We start from the raw sequence: 26694 nt of genomic DNA, 5'->3' as shown, positions 1-26694 counted from the left end.
TTACTGTACAGGTGTCTGGGAACTGTTTTAAATTACAGTTGAATAGCTCTTGTGGGTAGAACTAAAAAATAGGTGGAGCGAGCCCAAGGCTGTCAAGCATAGTGAACATGAAGCAGTTTCACTAGAATTAACGGACTTGAGTAGGTTTTTACATGAACTCATTGCTTGAGAGGTTTGTGGCATGTCTTCTAACCAATTTCTCTTGTATGTATCATTTGTTGGGGGTGAACCCTGTGCTTATTTTCAGACGATTTTTCCAAACTGCTTGTGATGTCCCAGAGCTTCAGGATAAATTTAATGTGGATGAGTACTCTGATTTAGTGACCCTCACCAAACCAGTTATCTACATTTCCATTGGTGAAATCATTAACACCCACACTGTAAGTATTTTTCTTTAACTACTTAATGCATTGCTCTGCCCTTAGTTGCCTTCCTTGGCTACTGCTTACCATTTCTGGAAGCCAGGTATCTTACCTTCCTTTGATCTTACTGACACTATATCTGCCATGTTATGTCTCTTCCTTTGCTTATTATTTTTAACAGTATTTACTGCTAAGTTTTTCCCAAAGTGATCCCCAGGCCACCTACATCAGAATCATCTGAGCTGATTATTAAAACGAAGTTTCCTAGAACCACCACAGGCCTACTGAATCAAAATCTAGAATCTACATTGCAAGCACTGATCTAGTGGCTTGATAACACACTGTTTTTACTGTTCCTTCTTTTTACCCCAGCCCTCTGCCTTTTTTCTTTTTTTTTTTAATACATGGTCTATAGTACCAGCTTCTTCTCTGTGTTGCCTTAGAGTGATTGTTCCCTTGGGTGTTTCTTTTTCCTCAAATCCTTTTAATTCATTCCTTTCCCCTTTGGGGGCATAAAAAACAGGAAAGGACATATGTAAAATATAAATGAAATTTCAGGTATTATCATTTCTTAGGGCATTGCCTGAGATAATAGCATCCTGAAGGCTTTGTTGCGTGCCCCAAAGGTGGTAACATTGATCCGGTGTACTTTTCTCTGAGTTAAAAGATATACACTGAAGGCATTAAACGAAAGTTTGAATGGCAGTTACTTGAACTGAGAGTAATGTAATGGACAACTTTTGATATTGAAGTCTGTGGGTTTCATTGTTCTTTCTTAAATAGGGTACGTTTGTATGTAAGAAATTTATATATATGAATTTCCTTATGACCTTGAGGTTAAGAGAGTGTGTTTCCTTTCCACTCTCATAACTTACGTCATCCGATAGAGACCATTGTGGCAGTGCTTTATATATTTATAATCCTTTACTTAGGTTAGTTTGCGAAGGATTGGATTGTCAGTTCTTTGAATGTAGGAGCTTTGTTATGTAACCTCTTGTGCAGATCACTGTCAGGCATCACGGGCCAGGGTGGGGGCTAGAAGGTTGAGTGTGTAATGGAATTGATGATTGGCTTCTTGATTCAGCTCCTGCTAGATCACCAGGACGCCATTGCTCCAGAGCACAATGATCCGATCCATGAGCTGCTGGATGACCTTGGGGAGGTGCCCACCATTGAGTCCTTGATAGGTAACATTGGCTTAGCGGCTCTAATGCTGGGGGGGGGGGGCACAACGGAGGAGTGGGCTTAGCAGCTCTAAAGCTGGGGGAGAGGAGCACAACAGAGGAGTGTTGCAATCGTCACCTTCTCTGCTTCCACGCTATACGAAGTGCTGGGTACACACTGGGGAACAACACAGATGTGAGTCCTGTCTATGAGGAGCTTAAGTCCAGTGGAAGATACAATTTTAGATGAATATTCACAAATAATCGTATAATTAGAAATTATGGTAAGTCCTATAAAGGAAATGAACACAGTATTTTAAGAGAGAATTGTAATATTACAGTGTTAGAATGATTTGTCAAACATAGGAAATTATTCCATTTTAGATCCTTTGCCTTTCTCATTGGTGTAATGTTTACAGTCCTTATTATTTCTCAGTAAATGCTGTCCTTGCTATGGTGTATGTGTTGGTTTATTCAAGTATCCTAGATTTGTATCATTTTTTATTTGTATTCTTTTTTCTCCAGTATCTCCTTTCTTTATTATACTGACTTTTTCTACTTTCCCAAAACTTCAGGGGAAAGCTCTGGCAATATAAATGACCCAAATAAGGAGGCACTGGCTAAGACCGAAGTCTCTCTCACACTGACCAACAAGTTTGATGTGCCTGGAGATGAGAATGCAGAAATGGATGCTCGGACCATCTTGCTGAAGTGAGTGTTCAAAGTAGGAAGAGTGATGTAAATAATCAGAGGATCCCTTGGCTTGGTGAACAAGCCCATCGCTTGGTCATAGCTGAAGTCGTCGCCTTGGCCTTTCGAGCCTGTCATAATTCTGGCCACTTCGTATACTATTCTTGGTGCAGGACTTGTCTGCCTTGTTTTGTTCATAAGATGCTAAAATGAAACGTAAACCTTGGAAACCTAACCTTGGTACCCATTCTGTTGTAAGCTGCATACGTAAGCCTGGGGCCTTGAGTACCTTGGCTTGAGTACCTAAGCAACTGCCCAGCGGAACCTCTGTGAAGTGGTGGTTGTACTGCCACTGTGTACGTCCATTTGAGAAGTAGAACAACCGGAAGTGTTTAAATACTTTCTCCCTCTCGTTTTCAGCACAAAACGTTTAATTGTGGATGTCATCCGGTTCCAGCCGGGAGAGACCTTGACTGAAATCCTAGAAACACCAGCCACCAGTGAACAGGTAAAATTTAGAGTTTAACGTATACCTTAGTAAGGGGGATAGGCACTTCCATGAGAGGCGCGTGCCAGGCTTGAAGAGGGGGGACACAGCTAACAAGAGGTGGTAAGCTAGGGGTGGGTGTGGCTACAACTGGAGTACGGTGGTGGCTAGGGCTTGTCTCAGAAAGTAGTTGATTTCTAATTCAGCTCATTGGTACTTACATGCAGTGTGTGTGTGAGAGAGAGGGAGAACGTGCATACCCATACACATACAATGAAGTGTGTGGGCAAAATTGGTGAGTCCATCTGGTATTTATTAAATATTACATAGTTAGAATTTTGTTAAGTGCCTTGATGGTTAGAAAAAAAGTACAGAATGTGGTTCCTAAACTCAGTGAACTCATGATCTGCTTGGGGAGATATGACACATAAGCCTGAAACAATTAGAAGACCATTAAAAATTAACTGTGGCACTGACGTTAAAAACAATACAAGTTCAGTGAAAGGGGGAGATTGCTGACACAATGCGAGATTGCAACCAATGTCCACAGAACAATTTGTGTATAAATTTTTGAATGAGAAACTAAATTGCTCTGTAAACTTTGACCTACACCATTAAAAAACAAAAAAACAATAGACGTTCAGGAAAAAGACCAGTGAGGAGCAATGTCATCAGGAAGGAATTATAAAGGAAGTAGAACTTGATCCAGGCTTAGCTAAAGGATGGATAGGATTTGGTGGGCATATAAGGCCAGAGAGGGCATTCTAGGCAGGAGGGTACATGTGAACAAAGGTACAAAGAAGGGGAAGAGCATGATGTGACCAGACCTACCTGTCCAGAGTGAAGGTATAGGTGGAGGTGAGTAGTGAGAAGTAAAAGATGAAACCAGATTATTTAATATCTAAAAGCTAGACAGCAGTTTGGAACCCAAGAGATAAGGAGTAAAGAGCCTCTGTACGCCTTTGTTAATTCAGCAGTGCTGTTAGGGCGGATGGTGTAGGTGAGTCATCTAGATGTGTGGTAAGGTCCCAGACCTGGCTAGGTGGGGGTGGGTGGCATGGCAGTGGGAAAGGATGGATGAGTCAATTCATGTATAAGACCCTATTTCTCATTTATAAAACGGGAAAATTAGATCAAATCATTTGTTTTCAAGTTTTGAGCGTGGGAAATCCTTTTCATTAAATGACAACTTGCTTGGAAGGCCAACATATGAAGCAGGTGAAATCGGAGCTACTCTGGAAGCACCAAGTACCTGAAACCCAGCCCTTTAGGACTCTGGTCCTCTGGAAAGCTCTAAGGCTGTGCAGAGGGCTGTTTGAAAACCAGTTTCAAATGAATTCTCAGCTTTTAGATGCCTTGATTGATTACTGATTAGATGTGATTGAGAGGCAATAGAAGAGGCATCACCAACTACAACTTACTTAACCTAGACGGGAAGTTTGAAGTAGGGAAAGAAGAACCAGTCTTTATTGAGCAACTACTATATATATGTTTGGTGCCCTCACCTGTGTTATTTCACGTAATCCTTGTTGTATCCTCATGAGGTATTTGCATCCTCATTTTACTGATGAGGAACTTAAGCGCCTTAGAGGATAAATAACTTGCTCAAGATCATCAGCTTGTAGTGTTAGAACTAACTTGGATCCAGTTTTTTCTGACTCCAAAGCTTATGTTCTTTACATATGCTAGCAGAGTCATCTTGACATTAAAAGAAAAGGGAATATTGAGAAAGAGGATTGCCCCAGTTTGGGAGAAATTACAAATTTGAACTACAAGCTACAAGTTTGAGAGTAAATTCAGGTGTAGATATGCTGTATAGGTTTAGGACTAGTATGGTGGACTTGTCAGGAGCTTCTTTTTCTCATTTGTAGGAAGCAGAACATCAGAGGGCAATGCAGAGACGTGCTATTCGTGATGCCAAGACTCCAGACAAGATGAAAAAGTCACAATTTGTAAAAGAAGACAGCAACCTCACTCTTCAGGAGAAGAAGGAGAAGATCCAGTCAGGCTTAAAGAAGCTAACAGAGCTTGGGACCGTGGACCCAAAGAACAGATACCAGGAACTGATCAATGACATTGCCAGGGTACTCATTTGGGGGGACAGTGCTGGCCTGGCTTGGTTAAAATCTGTTTTAGAGGCTTGTACAGGTGACAGTAACTGTTCAGATAACAACATACCTTCAGTTCATGGGAGGCTTAGTCTTTTCTCCTGGGGAACGGTTCCTGACTCTTCTATCATGAGGACCTTGCCCACCCTGAAATGGCTTATCCTACCCCCTAGATTAATAGGGAGAAGGCCCTAATTAAATCTTCCTGTCTTTAAATTTATCTTCACCCTTATTTTTCCAGGTCATTTAATGATTACTGTGAAATTTAGTTCACATCAAGTTGATCACCAAAGCCTTGATATATGTTGAGTCTTCACAAGTGAGGCACCCTGGTGCCCTGGTGTGGTAGGGCTGGTCATTTAGGCGTTCTCTACTGCTGCACTAAGATAATGCCTCGTACATCTGCGCGCTTGATCTTTGATGCAGGAGAATTCACTTTTCCTGTTTCTCCTGATGAAATATAAGAGCTCTAAACTAGCTTGGAAAGTGCTCCGGCTGTTAACCAAAATGTCGGCAGTTCAAATCCACCAAGTGCTCCTTGGAAACTGTATGGGGCAGTTCTACTCTGTCCTGTAGGGTCGCTATGAGTCAGAATCAACTGAACGGCAATGGGTTTGGTTTGGTTTTTTTAAAGTAGCTTTGCAAGTAAGTTCTAAGAATGTGGCAGTCTTGTAACACATTTCCCTACCTCTAGAAGACACAAGTGGCAAAAAAAAAAAAAAAAAAGGATGAGATTTGAATTTATTAATTTCTGAACATAAATTGTTACCTATAATGAATGTGTAGTCATGTTCAAGTGAAGCATTGCTGGGTTCTAATGTTAAATGCTAATGAGTCAAAAAGCACATGATAGCTATCATTATTTTCCTAATTTTAATAATTATGTTTCAGGATATTCGGAATCAGCGGAGATACCGACAGAGGAGAAAGGCTGAACTGGTGAAATTGCAACAAACTTATGCTGCCTTGAACTCCAAGGCCACCTTCTATGGGGAGCAGGTGGATTACTATAAGAGCTATATCAAAACCTGCCTGGATAACTTAGCCAGCAAGGGCAAGTGAGTATTTTTTTAAGGAAAGAATTTGGGAGGGGGAAAAAGGTAGCTGTAACTGAAGTGATATTGGGAATTTTTACCTCAAAAACACTGGATCTGTTTATTGCATTAGTCTCTCATTTTGCTTCTAATAGTTTTTATAATTGCCTAGTTCCATTTGTTTGTGTGTGGTATAAACAGCGTGTGGAGGATTTCAAGGATGCTTATTTCTAAGCATCCCTTATTCCAAAGTATCTGTCAGGACACTAGAAATGATAGAACTCTGGAAGGAGATTGTGTTGTGGTCCTAAAACTGGATGTGCCTTAAAGTCGCTTAAGGAATATTATACAAAATTTAGATTCCCAGGCCCTTCTCTATACCTTCTGAGGATAGGACCCAGACTCTGACTTTTTTCTGGGTACCGAGGGAAGTCTGTTACAGCCTCCCTGGCTCGGGCCACAGGCCAGCCAGCATGTCCACTTCCCAGAGATGGAAACTGAAAACCCACAAGAGGTGAAAAACGATAAGTGTAGGTTCTATTGTAGGGTTATTTTATTTTTTACTCCTAACTTTTAATTTACAAAATTTTCAAATCTCAGGAAAGGTTGAATGAATAAAACAAACACCCATATGCCCTTCATCTAGATTCACCAATTTCTGATATTTTGCCACATCTGCTTCCTCTCTCTCTGGCTCACTCATTCTCTCATGCACACACTCTCTCTCTCACTCTCCCTCCCTCCCTGGAAGAAGGGAGTGAGGCATGGTTGATGTGAAGAGATGGAAAGCAGCTCCTCCTAACCCAGCTCCCAGAGTTGGCTCCTGTGTCCTTTTGACATGTCCCCGTCATTCTTTGAGAATTTCCTTACTGGTATAAGATGTTTCAGTTTATACATTCCTGGAATTCACTGTTTCTCCAAGGCTCCCTGGTTCCTTTTAGTGAGGGATGGTATTTAGAAACCAAGATCTAGGCAGTAGCTGTGCTTACTGCTATACAGTCATCATTACTTCTCAACCTTCTAAACAGACAGAGCTAGGTCCTCATTTTGTTAAATGGCTGCATAGTATTGCATTGTGTAGATAGATAAACAGTTTATATAATCCGTTCTCCACTGATGGACTTCTAAGTTGTTTACAAGTGTTTGTTATTATTAAAATCTGTAACAAATAACCTTTTGTACATGTGCACATATTTTTAAAGATAAATTCCTAGAAGTGGAATTGTTGGGTCAAAAGTTTTTTGCATTTGTAATTTTGATAGATATTTTCAGTTGCCTTCCATAGGGACTCCCATTTGTACCCCTACCAGCAGTGATGAGCATTAGTGCCCCGTTTCTTGAGACCCTCCCCTTGGAAGTCCTAAATCACTGGTTCTAATTCATCTATTTTCTTTTTATTCCTTCCTTTTCTTACCACTTCTTGCCTTGATTATCTCAGTAGCCTCCTGTCTTAGTTATCTAATGCTGCTATAACAGAAATACCACAGTTAGGTGGCTTTAACAAACAGAAATTCATATTCTCAATTTAGGAGGCTAGACCTTCAAATCCAGGGTGTCAGCTCTAGGGGAGGCCTTTCTGTCTCTGTTGGCTCTAGAGAAAGGTCCTTGGTCTCTTTTGAGCTTCTGCTCTTGGGCGATCTTCATGTGGCTTGGCATCGCTCTTCCCCCATCTCTACTTTCTCTTGCTTGTTTAATCTCTTTTATATCTCAAAAGAGATTGATTTAAGACATACTGTGTACTAATCCCTCTCATTAACATAATAAAGACAGCCCATTCCCAAATGGGATTATAACCACAGGCATAGAGGTTAGAATTTACAACATATATTTTTAGGGGACACAATTCAGTGTGTAACACCTCCTAACATCTGTTTCTTTTTCCTTGCTCCCATTCCTCTGTAATTTCTAAGCTAGATTAAATTCTTTTAAAAATTATTTAAGTTTTTTTTATTTTTTCCCTTCACTGTTGAGGGGATTAGAGTGTCTCCTTTACCCCTTGGTTTCAGTAGAATTCTCTCAGGCTGGCATTAGAAGTCCTCACACTTACTTGCTATGTGCTTAGGTTCTGACGGGGTCATAGGATTAAGACACTGTCAGATTCATGGAGTATTCTTAAATATCACTTAAAGGCAATTTGGTAATGTTTCCACTGTTTTGCAGAGATACTGCTTAGGTGAATCCTAACTTTTGTTTTGGGATTGGCTTATTACTTATGGTTGTATATGGGAAGCTTGTTTCCTGACCTCATATCCGAGCTAACAAAGATTCAGAGTAGATAGTTATAGTAAGTGATACGATGTGATTTTCACAGGGTTTCCAAAAAGCCAAGGGAAATGAAAGGAAAGAAAAGCAAAAAGATTTCCCTGAAATATACAGCAGCAAGACTCCATGAAAAGGGAGTTCTTCTGGAAATTGAGGACCTGCAAGAGAATCAGTGAGTATTTTCTGTTTTATAAATTTGATTTTTTTTTTTTTTAATTTCTTCATTTGTCACACCTTCATTGTATTGTCTGCATTTTCCTTTTATATTTTTATGTACAGATTTAGGGCTCATACTCAAAGCTAATTTCATAAAATACTTTTATGAAAAGTATTTCTTGCGTTTCCTTGTTTGTGGAAAATTTGTCACAGGGTGTGTCCACACCTGCTTGTGTGGGTCCCATCTGAATATTTGCTCTTTAAAGCTGGAAGTCGTTCCTTCCATTTCTTCTCTGCATGAACCAAGAATAAATAAGAGTAACAATAACAGGATGTTTACTTTATTCCACTTCAGTCTAGGAACCAGGGAGTTGCCCTTATTTATCTGTTCTGGGAGGAGCCAGCTTGCTTGGCACATGGTCCGTGGGTCTGACCCTACTGTCCTCCCGCAGGTCCTGGGCCCAGCTGTCATTAGCCAGCACTCACTGGGCTCCTGCTCAGTCAGCCTTGTGACCTCAGGCAGCCGAGCTTCTCTTCTCACGTCTGTTAAAAAAAGAAAATCTTTAAGAAGAAACTTTTATATTTTTCTGATTCTAAAATAATATTTATTATTGAACTTTGAAATATATTTAAGCATAAAGGCAAAAAAGCACCTATAGTCCCATAAGACATTGATAAGCAGTGAAATTGTTTTTGTGTATTTTCCTCTCTGTCTTTATTCATATAAAGATCGCCACCCCACTCACTTGCCCACTTGTCTGCCTATTTACTATTTTTTAACATAAATTGGGATTGTACTATATATAGACATATGTCCAACTTTTTTCTTAAAACATATTGTGAGCTTTTTTCATTCTTTGAAAGCATTCTTTTTAATGACTACATTATATTCCATATTGTAGTGAAAGTTTATTTAACCATTTACCTGTTGTAAACACTTAAGTGGATTTTACTTTTTATATTATTATACTAATATATGATGACACATTTTTACATATAAATCTTTGATCTTATCCTTGATTTTTTTTTAATGATAAAAGTTTAAAAAAGCTTTTATACTCATATATACATATTGCCAAAACATGTTCCAGTAGCGTCTGCACGTGTATAATACCTGCTAGCCTCACTGTCTCCCACACATCTGTCAGTCTGTCATACTGTGGTGGCTTGCATGTTGCTATAACACTGTAAGCAATTCCACTAGTAGTTCAAATACCAGCACAGTCATCCATGGTGGAAATTGTCAAACAATACCATTGTTATCACATGCGAGTAGAATTTTGCTGAAGATCATTCAATAACGGTTGCAGCAGTACATTGATAGGGAACTACCAGAAATTCAAGCCGGAGTCAGAAGAGGACATGGAACAAGGGATATCATTGCTGATGTTAGATGGATCTTGGATGAAAACAGAGAATACCGGAAAGATGTTTATCTGTTTTATTGACTATGCAAAGGCATTCAACTGTGTGGATCCTAACAAATTATGGATAACATTACCAAGAATGGGAATTCTAGAACATGTAATTGTGCTCACGCAGAACCTGTGCTTTGCCCAAGAGGCAGTCATTCGAACAGAGCTGGGGAATACTTTGTGGTTTGAAACAGGAAAGGTGTGCATTGGTATGTATTGTTTCACTATATTTATTCAATCTGTATGTTGAACAAATAATCTGAGAAGCTGGACTACATGAAGAAGAATGGGTCATCAGGATTGGAGTAAGGCTCATTAACAACTTTTGATATGCAGATGACACAACCTTGCTCCTTGGAAGTGAGGATGGTATGACTTTGTCTCATGTACTTTGGACATGTTATCAGGAGGGACCAGTCCCTGGAAAATGACATCATGTTTGGTAAGGTAGAGGGTCAGTGAAAAAGAGGAAGACCCTCAACGAGATGGATTGACCCAGTAGCTGCAACAGTGGGCTCAAACACAGCAATGATTGTCAGGCTGTTGCAGGACTGGGCATTGTTTTGTTCTGTTGTACGTAGGGTCATTATGAGTGGCCTGACTGAACTGACTCAACAGCATCTAACAACAACAACAAGAGCAATCTCACTATTTCCTTGCCATCGCTGAATATTAATTTTTCCCAAACTAACACAAACTGAAGTTGAAAGTCTGAACAAACCCATAATAAGAGATTGAAAAGGTAATTTAAAAAGCTCCCAACAAAAAAAGCCTAACCCAGATGGCTTTACTGGAGAATTCTACCAAACATTCCGAGAAGAGCTTTGACCAGTACTGCTGGAACTATTTCAGAACATAGAAAAGGAAGGGATACTTCCAAATTCATTCTATTAAGCCAGCATAACCCTGATACCAAAACCAAGCAAAGATGCCACTAAAAAAGAAAATTACAAACTAATATCTCTCATGAATATAGATGGAAAAATTCTCAACAAAATTTTAGCCAGTAGCTTCAGTGTCATACCAAAAAATAATACACCGTGACCAAGCGGGATTCATACCAGGTATGCAAGGATGAGTCAATATTAGAAAATCGATCAACATAATCCACCACATAAATAAAAGAACCACATGATCTTCTCAATTGATGCAGAAAAGGCATTTGACAAAGTCCAACACCCATTTATGATAAAAACTCTCAATAAAATAGGTATAGAAGGGAAATTCCTCAGCATAATAAAGGGCATCTATACAAAACCAACAGCCAACAACATTGTTCTTAATGGAGAGAGGCTAAAAACATTCCCCTTGAGAACAGGAACAAGACAAGGATGCCCTTTATCACCACTCGTATTTAACATTGTGCTGGAAGTCCTAGCTAGAGCAGTAAGGCAAGAAAAAGAAATAAAGGGCATCCAAATTGGTAAGGAAGAAGTAAATCTTTCCTTATTTATGGATGATATGATACTATACGTAGAATACTCAAAAGACTCCACAAGAAATCTGCTGGAACTAATAGGTTCAGCACAGTAGCAGGATACAAAATAAACGTATAAAAATAAGTTGAATTCTTATACACCAGAAAAGAGAACTACGAAAAGGAAATCAAGAAAACAATACCATTTATAATAGCCCCTAAAATAATAAAATACTTAGGAATAAATCTAACCAGGGATGTAAAAGACAATGAAAACTATAAAACACTACTTGCAGGAAACCTAAAGAGACCTACATAAATGGAAAAACATACCGTGCTCATGGATAGGTAGACTCAACATTGTGAAAATGTCAGTTCTACCCAAAACAACTTACAAATACGATGCAACAATCTACAAATACAGTGCAATTTGATCCAGATACCAACAGCATTCTTTAAAGTGATGGAAAAAACTAATCATTAACTTTATGTGGAAAAGGAAGAGGCCCTGGATAAGTAAATTACTATTGAAGGAAAATAAAGTAGGAGGACATGCACTACCTGACCTCAGAACCTGCGATGTAGCTACATTAGTCAAAACAGCCTTGTACTGGTAAAATGACAAATTACCCAAAGGAACAGAATTGGGAACCCAGATGTAAATCCATCCACCTACAGTCACCTGATTGTGGACAAAGGCCCAAAGTCCATCAAACGGGGAAAAGACAGTTTTTTTAACAAATGGTACTAGCAAAACTGGATGTGCATCTGCAAAAAAATGAAACAAGACCCAGACCTCACACCATACACAAAAACTAATTCAAAATGGATCAGAGACCTAAATAAAAAAACAAAAACTATAAAGATCATAGAAAAAATAGGGGCTAGAGGCCCTAAATCATGGCATTAGCAGGATACAAACCATAACTAACAATACTCAAACACCAGAAGGTAGATAACTGGGATCTTCTAAAAATTAAACACACTCACCAAAAGAGTAAAAAAAGAGCTTACAGACTGGGAAGAAAAATTTTGACTATGACAAATCTGACAAAGGTCTAATCTCAAAAATCTACAGGACACCAAAGAAGACGTTCAGTCGGCTAACAGATACGTGGGAAATGCTTGAGATTACTAGCCATTAGGGAAATGTAAATCAAAACCACAATGAGATACCATCTCACCCTGACATTACTGGCACAAATGAAAAAAACAAAATAACAAATGTTGGAGAGGCTGCAGGGAAATTGGAATTCTTATGTACTGCTGGTCAAAATGCAAAATGGTACAAACATTTTGCAAGATGATATGGCGCTTCCTTAAAAAGCTAGAAATATACTAACTAGAGAGTAAACAAGAATTATCTTAGGTGAAGGGAAGAATAACACACAATACAGGGGAAGTCAGCACAACTGGACTAAACCAAAAGCTAAAAAGTTTCCTGAATACAACCAAACACTTTGAGACACAGGGCAGCAGGGGCAGAGGTCTGGGGACCATGGTTTCAGGGGACATCTAGGTCAACTGGCATAACAAAGTTTATTAAGAAAATGTTCTGCATCCCATTTTGGTGAGTGGCATATGGGGTCTTAAAAGCTAGCAAGCGGCATCTAAGATACATCAATTGGTCCCAACCCACCTGGAGCAACAGAGAATGAAGAACACCAAAGACACAAGGAAAATATGAGCCCAAGAGACAGAATAGGCCACATAAACCAGAGACCTCATCAGCCTGAGACCAACAGAACTAGATGGTGCCTGGCTACCACCAATGTCTGCTCTGACAGGGAACACAACAGAGAGTCCCTGATGGAGCAGGAGAAAAGTGGTATGCAGAACTTAAATTCTAGTAAAAAGACCAGACTTAATGGTCTCACTAGGACTGGAGGGACCCCAGGAGACATGGCCCCCAGACTCTCTGTTAGCCCAAAATTAAAACCATTCCCAAAGCCAACTCTTCAGACAAAGATTAGACTGGACTATGAGACATTAAATGATACTTGTGAAGAGTGTGCATATTAGCTCAAGTAGATACGTGAGACTAAATGGGCAGCTCCTGTCCAGAGGTGAGATGAGAAGGCAGAAAGGGACAGGAGCTGGTTGAATGGACACGGGAAATACATGGTGGAGAGGAAGAGTGCACTGTCACATTATAGGGAAAGCAACTAGAGTCACATAACAATACGTGTATAAATTTTTGTATGAGAAACTAACTTGAACTGTAAACTTTCACTTAAAGCACAATAAAAAAAAAGATAATAAAAAAAAGCTAGAAATAGAAATACCATATGATCCAGCAAAATCACTCCTAGGAATATATTCTAGAGAAATAAGAGCTGTCATACAAATAGACGTATGCACACCCATGTTCACTGCAGCATTATTCACAATAGCAAAAAGATGGAAACAACCTAGGTGCCCATCAACAGAAGAGTGGATAAACAAACTATGGTCATACACACAGTGGAATACTATGCAACAATAAAAAACAATGATGAATCTGCGAAGCATCTCATAACATGGATGAATCTGAAGGGCATTATGCTGAGTGAAATAAGTCAATCACAGAAGGACAGATATATGAGACCACTACTATGAAAACTCATGAAAAGTTTTGCACACAAAAAGAAATCTTTGATGGTTACAAGGGAGGGGAGGAGTGGGAGGAAAAACACTAAATAGACCATAGAGAAGTGGTAACTTTAGTAAAGAGTAAGACAATACACAATACTGGGGAAGCCAGCACAAGTTGTACAAGGCAAGGTCATGGAAGCTCCATAGACATACTCCCCTGAGAGACCAAATTACTGGGCTGAGGACTGTGGGGCCATGGTCTCAGGCACTATCTAGCTCAACTGGCGTAACAGTCTATAAAGAAAATGTTCTACGTTCTACTTTGGTGAGTAGCGACTGGGGTCTTAAAAGCTTGTGAGTGGCCATCTAAGCTACTCCACGGCTATCACCTCATCTGGAGCAAGGGAGAATGAAGAAAACCAAAGACACAAGGAAAAGATTAGTCCAAAGGACTAATGGATCACAAGTACCACAGCCCCCACCAGACTGAGTCCAGCACAACAAGATGGTGTCTGGCTACCACCACTGACTGCTCTGACGGGGATCACAGTAGAGGGTCCCAGACTGAGCTGGAGAAAAATGTAGAACAAAAATTTAACTCCCACACACACGAAAAAAGAGACCAGACTTACTGGTCTGACAAACTAGAGAAACCCTGAGAGTATGGCCCCTGTACACCCTTATATAACTCAGTAATGAAGTCACTCCTGAGGTTCACCCTTCAGCCAAAGATTAGGCTCATAAAACAAAATGAGACTAAATGGGCACACCAACCCAGGGGTAAGGACTAGAAGGCAGGAGGGGACAGGAAAGCTGGTAATGGGGAGCTCAAGGTCGAGAAGGGGAATATTGATGTCATCGGGTTGGCTGCCAGTGTCACAAAACAATATGTGTATTAATTGTTTATTGAGAAACTAGTTTGCTCTGTAAACCTTCATCTAAAGTAGAATAAGAAAAAATAATTTTTGATGTTTTTTATTTCCATTGTTAAAAAAATAGTACGTCACTTTTAAAACTTGTGTTTCTTTGAATTCTGGTTGAGGTATATATATGGTTGGATTTTGGGTGTGTGTGTGTTTTTGGACATAATTTATTGTCTCTGTTTTCACTTGTCCATTTTGTCTTCTGTTCATTTTTCAATTAGGGACCTTATTGTTTCTTTCTCTCTTTCTTGTGTGTGTTTTATATATTTTGTTCACTTCTCCCAATCCTCAAACATGCATGCTTGCAAACATTCACTTTCTCTCTCTCTGTAGCCTCTCTATCCAGCCCACTTTCCCCTGATTCTCATTTTTTTTCATTAGGTTCCAGCAGTAGTCACTTGGAAGGCCAACCAGATTCCTCTGACATCATCCCTTCAGAAGCCCTTTGTGGCATTTCTCAATGGTTCCTTTTTAGTTGAATGCAGGCACTACAGGGAGAGGTGGTCGTTCTTCTGTCCAAGTCCCAAAGCAGATGGTACTTAGGAATAGCAATCCCACACTGCTTCACCTGCAGAAGTTACTATGGACCTATATTTTCTACCCCTTTTCATCCTTGAAAATTTGTTTCTCTCCCGTCCCCATATCACAGACTATTTTTATTTGAGAACATAAAAACCATGCCTTTATGATTATGTGTTATGTTTCAACAGGTTTAAAAATGTTATCTTTGAAATCAGTCCAACAGAAGAAGTTGGAGACTTTGAAGTAAAAGCCAAATTCATGGGAGTTCAAATGGAGACTTTTATGTTACATTATCAGGTGAGTGTGCACCAGGTGAAATTCAAGGCCATGCATGCTTGCTCTCTCCGTGTGTGTGTGTGTGTGTGTGTGTGTATGCACATGTACATAAACACATAGGGAAACCTGTGAGAGCTGGAACTCGATGGGATTGCCTTGTTTTTCAGGGTCTCACAAGTTTTCCACCTTTGACAGGGTTTAGCTTACCACTTTTATATCGCTGTCAGTGGCAAATACTTGCGTTTTCCTTCTCTGACAGATGTCTGCCTTACAGAGGTTCTGGTTTTCACAGGTTTTACTGTGTGTGCGTACGTATAGGTAGGAGAAATAGCTAAAAAGGAGACCCATTTGGGAAAGCTGCTCACATTTAGGCTCCACACTGCGGGGAAAAGAAGCTGAGGGTTTTGGTGTGTCTGATTTGCTCTGTGTACTCTGGAGAACTTCTGCAGGTGTGTACTCGACAGCTCTGGGTTCTGGGTAATCTTCTGAAAGCATGTAGCTGAAGTTTCCACTTAGTGTTGCCACTAAGTTGAGCTGATACATCGGACTTAAAATGCTTAAGTACAAAATGCTTATTGTACCTAAGTAGCTTAAAATTCTGTTTTTTCCTCATTTTGATTTGAGGTAAGTACTTCAAGGTTAGATGTGTTCCTGACAAGGTATCAATTACATCTTTGTAAACTGAAACCCACTTTCAATTAAAAAAGAACTCTGCAGTGAATCATTTTGTAGCATAAATAATTATAATTATCTGTTGTTTTTATTTTGAAATATCTCTGATTTTTGCACATTTAAATATTTCAGGACATTGAGAGGATCCCTGGGTAACGTCTAGACCCCTTGAGCTTTGGGTATATAGCATTTCATAGTATGTTCATTTCTCTGAACGTGGATTTGGGCTTTTTGCACATGCTGTTCCCTCTGAATTGCGTGTGCTTCCTCCTCCCCCACCTCTTTATTATTCTGTCATTTATTGAGTACTTGCGTGTCTCTAGTTGTTAGCTTCTGTCGAGTCGGCCCCTGACTCACGACAACCCCATGTGTTATGGAGTTGAACTGTTCCATAGGGCTTTCTTGGCTGTTATCTTTACAGAAGCAGTTTGCCAGGCCTTTCTTCTGTGGAGTTGCTGGGTGGGTTCAAACTGCCAACCTTTGGGTTAGGAGTCAGTTGCAGACCTCTCGTGCCACCCAGATTCCTTTGCATGTGTGTTACCACCCCTACAGCCGCCCTTACCAGCTAAGCCACAGTTGGTGGTTCCCCCTTTGCTTCTGTAACCTTTGGAGCTGTCTTCTGTTTACAGCAGGCCTCACATTATAGTGAAATTCTATCTTGACTTCTCCCCTTCCCCACCTGGCAAAACTGTGAACTCCTTAGTATTTTTTAGTCATCTTTGTTTCCTTCTCAGTGACTAGTGTTAGCTGAATAAATAAGAAATGATTTTGTGATGCACATAGCTAGCTAAAGTACTTATACAATAAAGATCTATGAATCTCTCAGTTTCACCAAATTCTTACAGGCTAACCAGCCTGCCTAAGGTATTCTTTCACACACCAACTCATGAAATATGGAGAGACTGCCAGGTGTGAGGTATTATATTAGGCATAGGTGAAACACCAGGGTTCCCACCCTCATAGAGCTGCGATGATTTTTCCAAAAGATTAACTGATTGAACTTTTTAGGAACGCTTGAAGCCTTTTGATTCCTGCTTTCTCACTATCACTCTTCTAAAGTGTAGGGTGAGACCACTCAGATTTTCTGAACTTGCTCTGGGCAGTGGAAGGTAGTGGGAAAAGTGGTGGCTTTGAGTCAGATCTGGATTCACCACACCCAGCTCTGTGTCCTTGGGTGAGTCAGCCAACAGCTCTGAGCCTCCATAGCCTCATCTTAAAATAGGACAGTCATACCTTACAGGATTTTTGTAAGGACTTAAAAGGATACTTTATAATGTGCTCACACAATGTCAAGCACATTAAAAGAACTAAACCCATTGCCACTGAGTCGATTCCGACTCATAGTGACCCTATAGGACAAAATAGAACTGCCTCCTAGGGTTTCCAAGGAGTGGCTGGTAGATTCAAACTGCCGACCTTTTGGTTAGCAGCCAAGCTCTTAACCACTGCACCACCAGCGGTCTGTCAAGCACATAGAAGGCACCAAAAGAAGTGTAGTCCTCTCTTTTTTACTTCAGAATATAAAAGCTTCCTCATATGAAATAGAAATTAGGAATCTAGGTAATACTGTTGAGATAAGATTACTGGCTTTATCTTATTTTCAGTCATTAATATATTTCATCATGGATTGAAATGCCTTCACCTTCTCCAGACCAGTGAAAACTGGTGATCCATTACTTAGGTAAAATGGGAAAATATTATTGTAACTTCTGAAATACAAAGCTTGGATGTGTATAACAACATCCTTCTTTTTCTTTCCATGTTTGGTACATTTTAATATAAACAACATGACTTCTTAACTTCAAATTAACCAGAAAACTCAAGTGACCAATGTACCCTATTCTTCAAGCTCTCTTTTTTCCTCACCCCATTTCACATCTCGCATACCCTGCAAAAAACCCACACCCATTGCTGTCAAGTCAATTCCCACTCATAGAGACCTCATGTGTTGCAGAGTAGAACTGAGCTCCATAAGGTTTTCTTAACTATAATCTTTATAGAAGCAGATCATCAGGCCTTTCTTTGATGGCACTACTGGGTGGGTTTGAGTCACCAACCTTTCAGTTAGTAGCCAGGTGCACACTGTTTGGACCACCCAGGGACCTTCTGACATACAAGGCGTGCCTTATTCCTCCTGGATCCTTCCCTACCTTGTGTCCTTTCTTTCTTGTTCCACAGACTTGATTAACTGTCAAAATGTTTTTTCAAACAGGACCTGCTGCAGCTACAATATGAAGGAGTCGCAGTCATGAAATTATTCGATAGAGCTAAAGTAAATGTCAACCTCCTGATCTTCCTTCTCAACAAAAAGTTCTACGGGAAGTAATTGATCGTTTGCTGCCAGCCTGGAAAGATGAAGGGAGGAAGTGCCTCTACGCTTCTAGGCTCTTCTAGGATCCTTCTTTACCCATTGGAAGCAAAGACCCAGCCGAGGACCATGCGTCAATCTGATCCATTCCCAATGCCACATTTTAACTCCTCCTGCTCTGATGGGCGTTTGCTGCCCTTTTTTTACTATAGTGAAATTGTATCTCAGGCCTACCTAGACCCTTCTGGTTCCTCCGTTTTCTTCTCTCCCTTAAGAAAAAAGTGGAAACCCCTAGAAAACCTTTCTGTCTATATTGTTACTGTCTTAGAGGTTGCATTACTGTATCGTGAGCTTTGGTGTTTGTTTTAATTAGCAATAAGGATGGAGGGATTTGAATTCTTGTTATTTAGAAGTGGAATCTGTTAGCACCAGTAACATGCAGACATATAAGATGCAATTAAAATGTCAGATTAGCTACAGTTAGTAGGTTGTGAAATTCTATCCCATCAGCACAGTTGAAGGATAGCGGGATCATTGGTTCTCTTCCATTCTCTATCTTTTTGGGCAGGAGCTAACAGAAGTCACTGTTCTGTATCCAGAGGAAGCATTTCTAGAAAAAAGGAGATACAGTTTTTAAATGTTACCATCAATTTTGGGCAATTCTGTTAGTGTAACTCCCTGGCCAGTGGAGGGGAGAATCCCACTGATAACATTCAGGTGTTTGGGTCAATTCAGAATGATCTGAGGTACCCGTCTTGGTGACCTGCTTGTTTATGTTGGTGCACAGAGGCTGACTGGGTTCAGGGAGACAGTCCACTCCATCCCTACTGCAATGGAATGGATTAGATCTAGCATAGAATGTAACTGTCTTAAATGATTTTATCTTAAGAGTACCTTATTAAATTGTAGATTTATTTCTTAAAATGTGGGTGATAGGAATTTAAAGATTTATATAATGCTTCAAAAGCCTTTAGAACACTGTAAGAAAAGGATTTTTTATAAATTGGCTTATTTGTATATCTGAACTTTCTTATAGCTAAAACACTAGGATTTATCTGCAGAGTTGCAGAGCTAATCCTGCATTGAGTAGTCTGAAACAAAGCCAGCCAACCCATGTTACACCTGATAGTCAAGTCTTTTTTTTCTCATCTCTTTCTCCTCTTTTCCCTCGCTGCCCACCTTGTACCTTTATGTTATAATCCCCAGTTTTCTGGGTTTCGTTGGAAAAAAAAATTCAATACTAAACATTGAATTGAGGAAGAAGCTTTTGTTCTTAGATGAAAAGTCATGTACTTTTAAAAAAATTTTGTTTATCCAGGAAAACATTGAAATCATGCTACTGAGCCTCCACTTTCTTTGATGTTTTGGTTCAGTATAAAATCTCTTATTATCATAAAGTGTAAGCATAACATAATAAACTTTTTTAAATTCACAGATACATATTTAAAACCAATAACTTGTTTTAATTAATAGCAAATTAAGTGGTGTGTCCCTATTACAAGTGTGAATAGTGGAGAAGTGTTTTTCTCAATGGACTGTTCACTGCATCAGGCCTGTGCGTGCAGATGGGGGGCACTTTCCCCACTCCAGGCTGTCCACATGGTGGCACCTGAGACACTCAGGAGAGCCCCAGAAGATGAGGAAGAGGTGAGCATGGGGTGCCATGTCAGAATGTCCCACTACCCTGACCTGGCTTTATGCTGTATTTTGGAAGACAATTTTTAGTAAACATTTTTCTCAGATGAAAAAAAAATGCTATTACAGTTAGCATCACCTCAAAAAGTGGGAGCAACCAAAGTGTCATTCCTTTCTCCCTAAAAGCAAATACCCTTCCCAAATGCTTGTCAGGCCTCAAGGCCACATCCAAGACAGATGATAATGAGCAGAGTTTACAACTCCTTCATAAATAAATGTGTCAGTTATTTGTAAGGATTAAAGTTTCCTTCGCACAACTTCTAATGCAAAATAGCGCAAAATGCACTTCAAGAATTTTTATGATAAATATATAGAATTGTGGTTTTAATAGCATAGATATTGCCCTGACAAACTCTCAAGTCGTGGCATTGAAACCAGTTAGCTTGTATTATTTTTATTTATTAGCCATATCATTCTTCTGTCTCATCTCTCCTTCTTTGACCTTCTCTTCGACCAGCCATCATGACATTTATCATGAATTTACTTCCTCCCAAGAATTTGGACTGCCCATCAGATGGTTGCTGCACACAATTGCCTTTGTATCCCTAAGAAATAAAAGGTCATTTGTTCATGTTTGCGTTTTTCTCAGTTTCATTGTTAACAGTTCCTGCTAAACAGACTGTTGACTAGAGTGAGATTTAATAATTAAAAACCGCAACAGAAAACAGTCCCTTCCTTTATAGCCTTTTGACAGAGCAAACACAGATCAACTATCAAATCACTGTGTATCTCAAAGCAATTTTTAAGATGTGAGTTTAGCTTTTTTTTTAATTTAATGTATTTAAAGTAGTCTCAACTAAAAAAGAAGGGGGGAAGGAGGGAAGGCAAGACATAATGTCACTCAATTCTGAGTAGCCAATGGCTGAAAGTTTGAAATTGTGCCAGCAGTTCACAGTATTTTATGAGCAGCAGCACACCAGGTGCTGAGCAGAATGTACATACAGTCACAGTCTGCCCCTTAGTGGGTTTATGTTTTATGTTACATGCAAGTTGCCAGAAGAAACTAGAGGAATTTAGATATGGACAAGGTAAACAACAACAAAAGAAGAGTGGCTTCCTTATCAGAGGGCAGCTTTACTGAAAAATACAAACATGTATGTAAGCATCCTGTTGTGTTTGTAAACTGTGGCTGGTCTCTACTGGAAAATTAGTGACAGCATGAAATAAGGAAGAAAACAAAATAACTCCACAGTAAACAGAAGTAAAAAACTGGAGGCGATGTTTGTGTGAGCAGCTGAGGATGTCCCCAGAAACTTCTGCAGAGGAGTGATGTGATAAGAACAACGGCTTTGGGGTCAAACCTGGCCCAGGCAGTAGGGCCTTGTGAAAGGTGCCTCTCTGAGCCTCAGTTTTCTCCTTCAGAAGTGGAGATGATACTATCTGGTAAGTTTGTTCTTCAAAGCTAAAATATATTTTATTAATGCTCTACATTGTCTTGCAAAGAAATCAAGAGAATTAGAAAGATGCTTATCAAAGTGTAATAATGTTAAATAAGGAAGACAAGGCAAAGGGAAAATTGGAGTAGGAAGGTAAGATGGTACTAGTAGACAACAGGGCCTGCCAGGGCACTGCCATCCTACAGAAATCCATCCTGGGGCTCTTTACACACCCTTGAAAGGAGTTGGGGGAAATTATGCATCCTTTCACACATTTTAAATTTGACATCTAAAATTTTTTATGCTTAAGTTGTAAAGTGTCTAACTACCAACATATTGTGATTTCAAGATAATTATATCACTTATAAAGGTATCCAAATGGAAACCCTGGTAGCATAGCAGTTAAGTGCTACGGCTGCTAACCTAAAAAGTCAGCCGTTCGAATCCACCAGGCGCTCCTTGGAAACTATGGGGCAGTTCTGCTCTGCCCTATAGGGTCGCTGTGAGTCGGAATCGACTCAATGGCAATGGGTTTGGTTTTTGGTTTTATAAAGGTATCCAGTGGAACCCTCTATTATCCATTTTAAAAGGTACATAAAGAAAACTCCGTCAACTGGAAATTTTACATATTTTTTCTCTTTAGTATTTCTATTCCACTTCCCTCATGGAATTTTACCCTAATGTAATATTTTAAAGCATAAGTCTTATTTTTGGTCAGCCTGTCATAATTATCTAACAAAAATAAGTGTGTGTATATATAAATATAAACAAACCCATTGCTGTCAATTCCCGATATATATATATATGTAGCCCTCGTGGCGCAGTGGTTTAAGTGGTCAACTGCTAACCAAAAGGTCAGTGGTTTGAAACCACCAGCAGCTCCACGGGAGAAAGATGTGGCAGTCTGCTCCCACAGAGGCTTACAGCCTCAGAAACCCTATGGGGTAGCTATGAATCGGGATTGACTCAATAGCTGTGGTTTGGTGTTTTTCCTGTGACCATAAGGCTGTTAATCCAGAATTTTTTTTTATTATTACAGTTATTACTGCATGTCTGATCAAAGTAACAATATACTGTCATGACAATTCTAAAAGTAAAATTTGAAATGCATTTCTTAGCAAGATAAATGAAGGATTTTTAATTTTAAATGAAGGTTAACAGAATGTATGGATGAATACTACTACTTGATAGAATAAAGAGGGCTCAACACCAGTTCTCTTATTTTTCATTTTCATAGATGTAAGCTCTGAGAAACACTGCTGTCATAAAAAGTATATGGAAATGGAAGATGTTTTGTTATAGCAATGTCACCCATTTCCTAGGACTCCTTAGCTATATCCAAAATATCTCAATGATTTATAATAAAGTATAACATGATTAGGTCCTCCTTCAATTTTACTGAAAGCAAAAACATGGAAATCACCTGATTTTGTAAAATAACTTGCTATCCAGTCATTAAATGATCCACTTTCTCAGGACCTAAGAAGTAGATCAATTATACTTGTAACCCTTTGACTCACAGACAACTTGGTTAATCCAATATGCCAAGAATGCTTTGGAAAAATAGAAATATTACTTTTAATACTTCTTTGGCATTACAATTTTAAAAAGTTCTTTATTATGAAAATTTTTGACATACAGAGGGAACAGTATAATGAACTCCTATTTGGCCAGCCTCAATGACTATACATATAAGGTCAAACTTGTTTGATACCTCCACCCACACCCCCCTTGGGTTCTTTTGACACAAATCTCAGATATAGTATTTCAACCATAATTACTTCCGTATGTATCTTTAACGTAGTGGTCTCAACAGGAAATAAGTAGTTCCCCCTCCCCCTGGGGACATTTGGCAATATCTGGGGATATTTTTTATTGTCACTACTGGGAAGCGGGTGTGCATCTAGTGGATAGAGGCCAAGGATGCTGCTAAACACCTTACAATGCACAGAACAGCCTCCCACAACAAAGAATTATCCAGCTTAAAATGTTAATAGTGTCCAGAATGAGGAACCATGCTTTTCAGATAAAGACTTAAAAAAGAGCTCCCATACCATTATTGCACGTAGAAAATAATTTCGGAATACCAAACATTTCTACAACCACCTTCTAATTTTTTAAATAGTTTGTTTAAATCTGGTGCCAAACAAGGTCCACATATTACATTTAATTGATAGGTCTCTTAAATCTCTTAATCTATAAATTCCTCCTCCGGGCCAAAGAACACCAAAGATATATGGTAAAGATGAGCTCGAGAGACAGAAAGGGCACATAAACCAGAGACTACATCAGCCTGAGACCAGAAGAACTAGATGGTGCCCGGCTACCACCGATGACTGCCCTGACGGAGCACAACAGAGAATCCCTGATGGATGGAGCAGAACAGTGGCATGCAGATCTCAAATTCTCGTAAAAGGACTAGACTCAATGGTCTGAGACAAGAGGGACCCTGGAGGTTATGGTCCTTGGACCCTCTGTTAGCCCAAGACTGTAAACATTCCCGAAGCCAACTCTCCAGGCAGGGATTAGACTTGACTATAAGACAGAAAATGACACTGGTGAGGAGTGAGCTTCTTGGCTCAAGTAGACACATGAGACTATGTGGGCAACTCCTGAATGGAGGTGAGAAGAGAAGGCAGAGGGGGACAAGCTGGTTGAATGGACGTGGGAAATACAGGGTGGAGAGAAGGAGTGTGCTGTCTCATTAGGGGGAGAGCAGCTAGGAGTACATAGCAAGGTGTGTATAAGTTTTTGTATGAGAGACTGACTTGATTTGTAAACTTTCACTTAAAGCACAATAAATAAAGACAAATTCCTCCTCCCCCTGCTCTTGGTTTTGATTTGTTTTCCTTGCCATTTATTTGATGTTGTTCCAGGAGAATTTCTACAATCTAGGTTTCTTATTGCATCCTTGAGGCTGAGATTCAGTTTCCGTTTTTTGGCAAGCGTATCTCAGAAGGGAGGCATTACTTTCTATTGCATCACACCAGGGGTTTCTCTTTCTGTGAAGACTGATCAGTGGGTTCGGATGTTGCCAGCTTGACCCATTCATTATAATGTTATCTATCAGCTTCTCATCACATATCACATGGATGCAGGAGTCATTGATGACAACTACCTAGGTTTCCTATTAGAAGTTGCAAACTAGTGATAATTCTTTTTCATTTATCGTTTAGAATTCAAAAACAAATTTCGTCTTATAAACTCTTTGGTTATCTTGAACATTCATACAGGAAAAGATGATGAATGCCTGATATTCTCCCCTTATTTACCAGTTTCAGAATGAGCTGGCTCCCTAGCGTGCCCAGCATCTTCTAAGATGACAATGATTTTTTTTTTTAAGTCATTATGAACTCCTAGATTTTTAATATATTTGATGTGTTTCAGTCCACAGTGATTTTTTTAAATGCTCAAATTTTTCCCTCTTTGGCCAGTAATAGTACTTTCACGGTGGCTCCTGAGTCCCTTTGATAGGACCTCAGTTGTCTTTGATAGCTTCCTTGCTTTCTGGCATAAAATGTTTCAGCCTTATTTTGTTACATTCCTCACCCCACACCTTGCAATGAGCCACTTCTCACTTGTAGTGAGAAACGGTATTTAGAAAATACAGTCTGGGTGCTAAGGGTGCTTATTGCCAATAGGTTGGTTATTGTTTCTAAGATTTTTCAGTGAAAAGATCTAGGAGATATATATTTTTTTAATGCTTCCTGAATCTATAACAAAATTAAAAAAATTTTTTATAAAATGCATTTTATCTTTATACAAAAAAAAAAAAAAAAAAAAAACCACTGCCATCAAGTCAATTCCGACTCAGAGCAATCCTATATATATATACACACATATATAGCTCTCTGGAAGAAAAAAAAATGCCCTAATTAGTTGCATATGCCAACTCTGATGTAAATACTCCCCACAGCTGATTTCGAGCTACTGACTTGACCTAACTAGTGACTGAATGTAGAGTTGGGAAGGGAAGTTACCAATCAGTTCTCATGAACTAGTACTAAAGGACTGATTTTATTCTAAGAACAATGGGGAACATTGATGGATTTTGAGTAGAAGCATGTGAATGATCAGATTTGGGCTTTAGAAAAAGCACTTGTTCCAATGCAGAGGAGGAATGAGGTGGGGCCAAGACTCAAGATACGTTGTGCTGGATGTCTTCCTCCAGATCCACTCTTCACCCAGCTCTGCTCTGACAAGCTGCCACATAAACTGCATCATTGTCTCCCTCCAGCTTCTGGTTGGGTTTCCTCAAAGAAAACCAATACTAGGGGTCTGGAAAAAAGTGAGGTTAAGGTTTATTCCTCCAGGTCACTGAGAGCGGCTCCCTCTCCTTACCAAAGCCCAGAGCTCCTATCAGACAATTCTGCCTGTATAACCATGCTGTCTAGACCACACCCTCCCAGTTTGAATAATTGATCCCTCCCATGCCCCTTCAGGCCTAGAGTGCTAATGATTCCTGCAGTAACTAGCCCCATCAGTTATCCCTAAACCCTGCCCTGTCTCTTTATTAACTTCTCTTCAAATTACTTGGTTTGAGTGTACCATCTGTTTCCTGCTGGGACCCTGGCTGATACACAAGTGGACCGATTAAGGTCTTAATTAGTGAGAGATTTGGTGGCCTGAATTGGATAATGGTTGGTAGGAAGAAAAGAAGTGGGTGGATTCTAGGGCTATTTAAGCAGTAGAATTGATTTACTGAATGTTGGGGGAAGAACAGTAGAATGCTGTGGAACACTGGGCCAGCAAGTGCTCCTCAGGAAGTACTCTATGATATATAAAGTTTGGGAGATACTGTACTCCATCATTTTGTGGGAGTCACAACACACATCAGCATATTAAAAAACTGAGCAGTCCTCTAGTCAAGAAACCTGTTCAATTTCGTGTAAACTAGCTTTTCCTAAATTTATTTGGTCATGCAATCCCACACCTTTTACTTTTCAGGAAGCTCCTGTTAGCCATCTATGGAAACTCATGTTCCATGGAACACACTCTGTGAAACGCTGGAGAAGGAGGATGCTAGAACAGAACCTGACTTTAAGCTTTTAATAAATGGTAAATATTGAATAAACTGAATGCTTCAAAGGCCAGTGTAGCAGAGGTGGGGGTTTGGGGACCATGGTTTCAGGGGACATATAAGTCAATTGGCATAATAAAATCTATTAAGAAAACATTCTGCATCCCACTTTGAAGAGTGGTGTCTGGGGTCTTAAACGCTAGCAAGCGGCCATCTAAGATGCATCAATTGGTC

The 26694-nt window shown here is 39.6% G+C and overlaps 1 protein-coding gene across 1 annotated transcript in view; it reads left to right on the top strand.

The window, feature by feature from the left end:
• The window catches only part of IQGAP1 (IQ motif containing GTPase activating protein 1), a 101919-nt gene extending 81284 nt beyond the window's left edge, over positions 1-20635 (top strand). The window contains exons 30-38 of the mRNA XM_064267169.1: positions 248-380; positions 1447-1549; positions 2101-2236; positions 2636-2723; positions 4574-4786; positions 5702-5868; positions 8156-8278; positions 15302-15410; positions 18274-20635. Of these exons, the coding sequence (XP_064123239.1) occupies positions 248-380; positions 1447-1549; positions 2101-2236; positions 2636-2723; positions 4574-4786; positions 5702-5868; positions 8156-8278; positions 15302-15410; positions 18274-18387 (1186 nt within the window). The 3' untranslated portion in view covers positions 18388-20635. The remainder of the gene's footprint in view (positions 1-247; positions 381-1446; positions 1550-2100; positions 2237-2635; positions 2724-4573; positions 4787-5701; positions 5869-8155; positions 8279-15301; positions 15411-18273) is intronic.
• The last annotated feature ends 6059 nt before the right edge of the window (positions 20636-26694 follow it).

This window comes from Loxodonta africana, chromosome 13 (genome assembly GCF_030014295.1).
Source record: "Loxodonta africana isolate mLoxAfr1 chromosome 13, mLoxAfr1.hap2, whole genome shotgun sequence".
NCBI classification, from domain to species: domain Eukaryota; kingdom Metazoa; phylum Chordata; class Mammalia; order Proboscidea; family Elephantidae; genus Loxodonta; species Loxodonta africana.
Note: the sequence above shows the minus strand (reverse complement) of the source record. Positions and strands in the feature narration are given on the sequence as shown.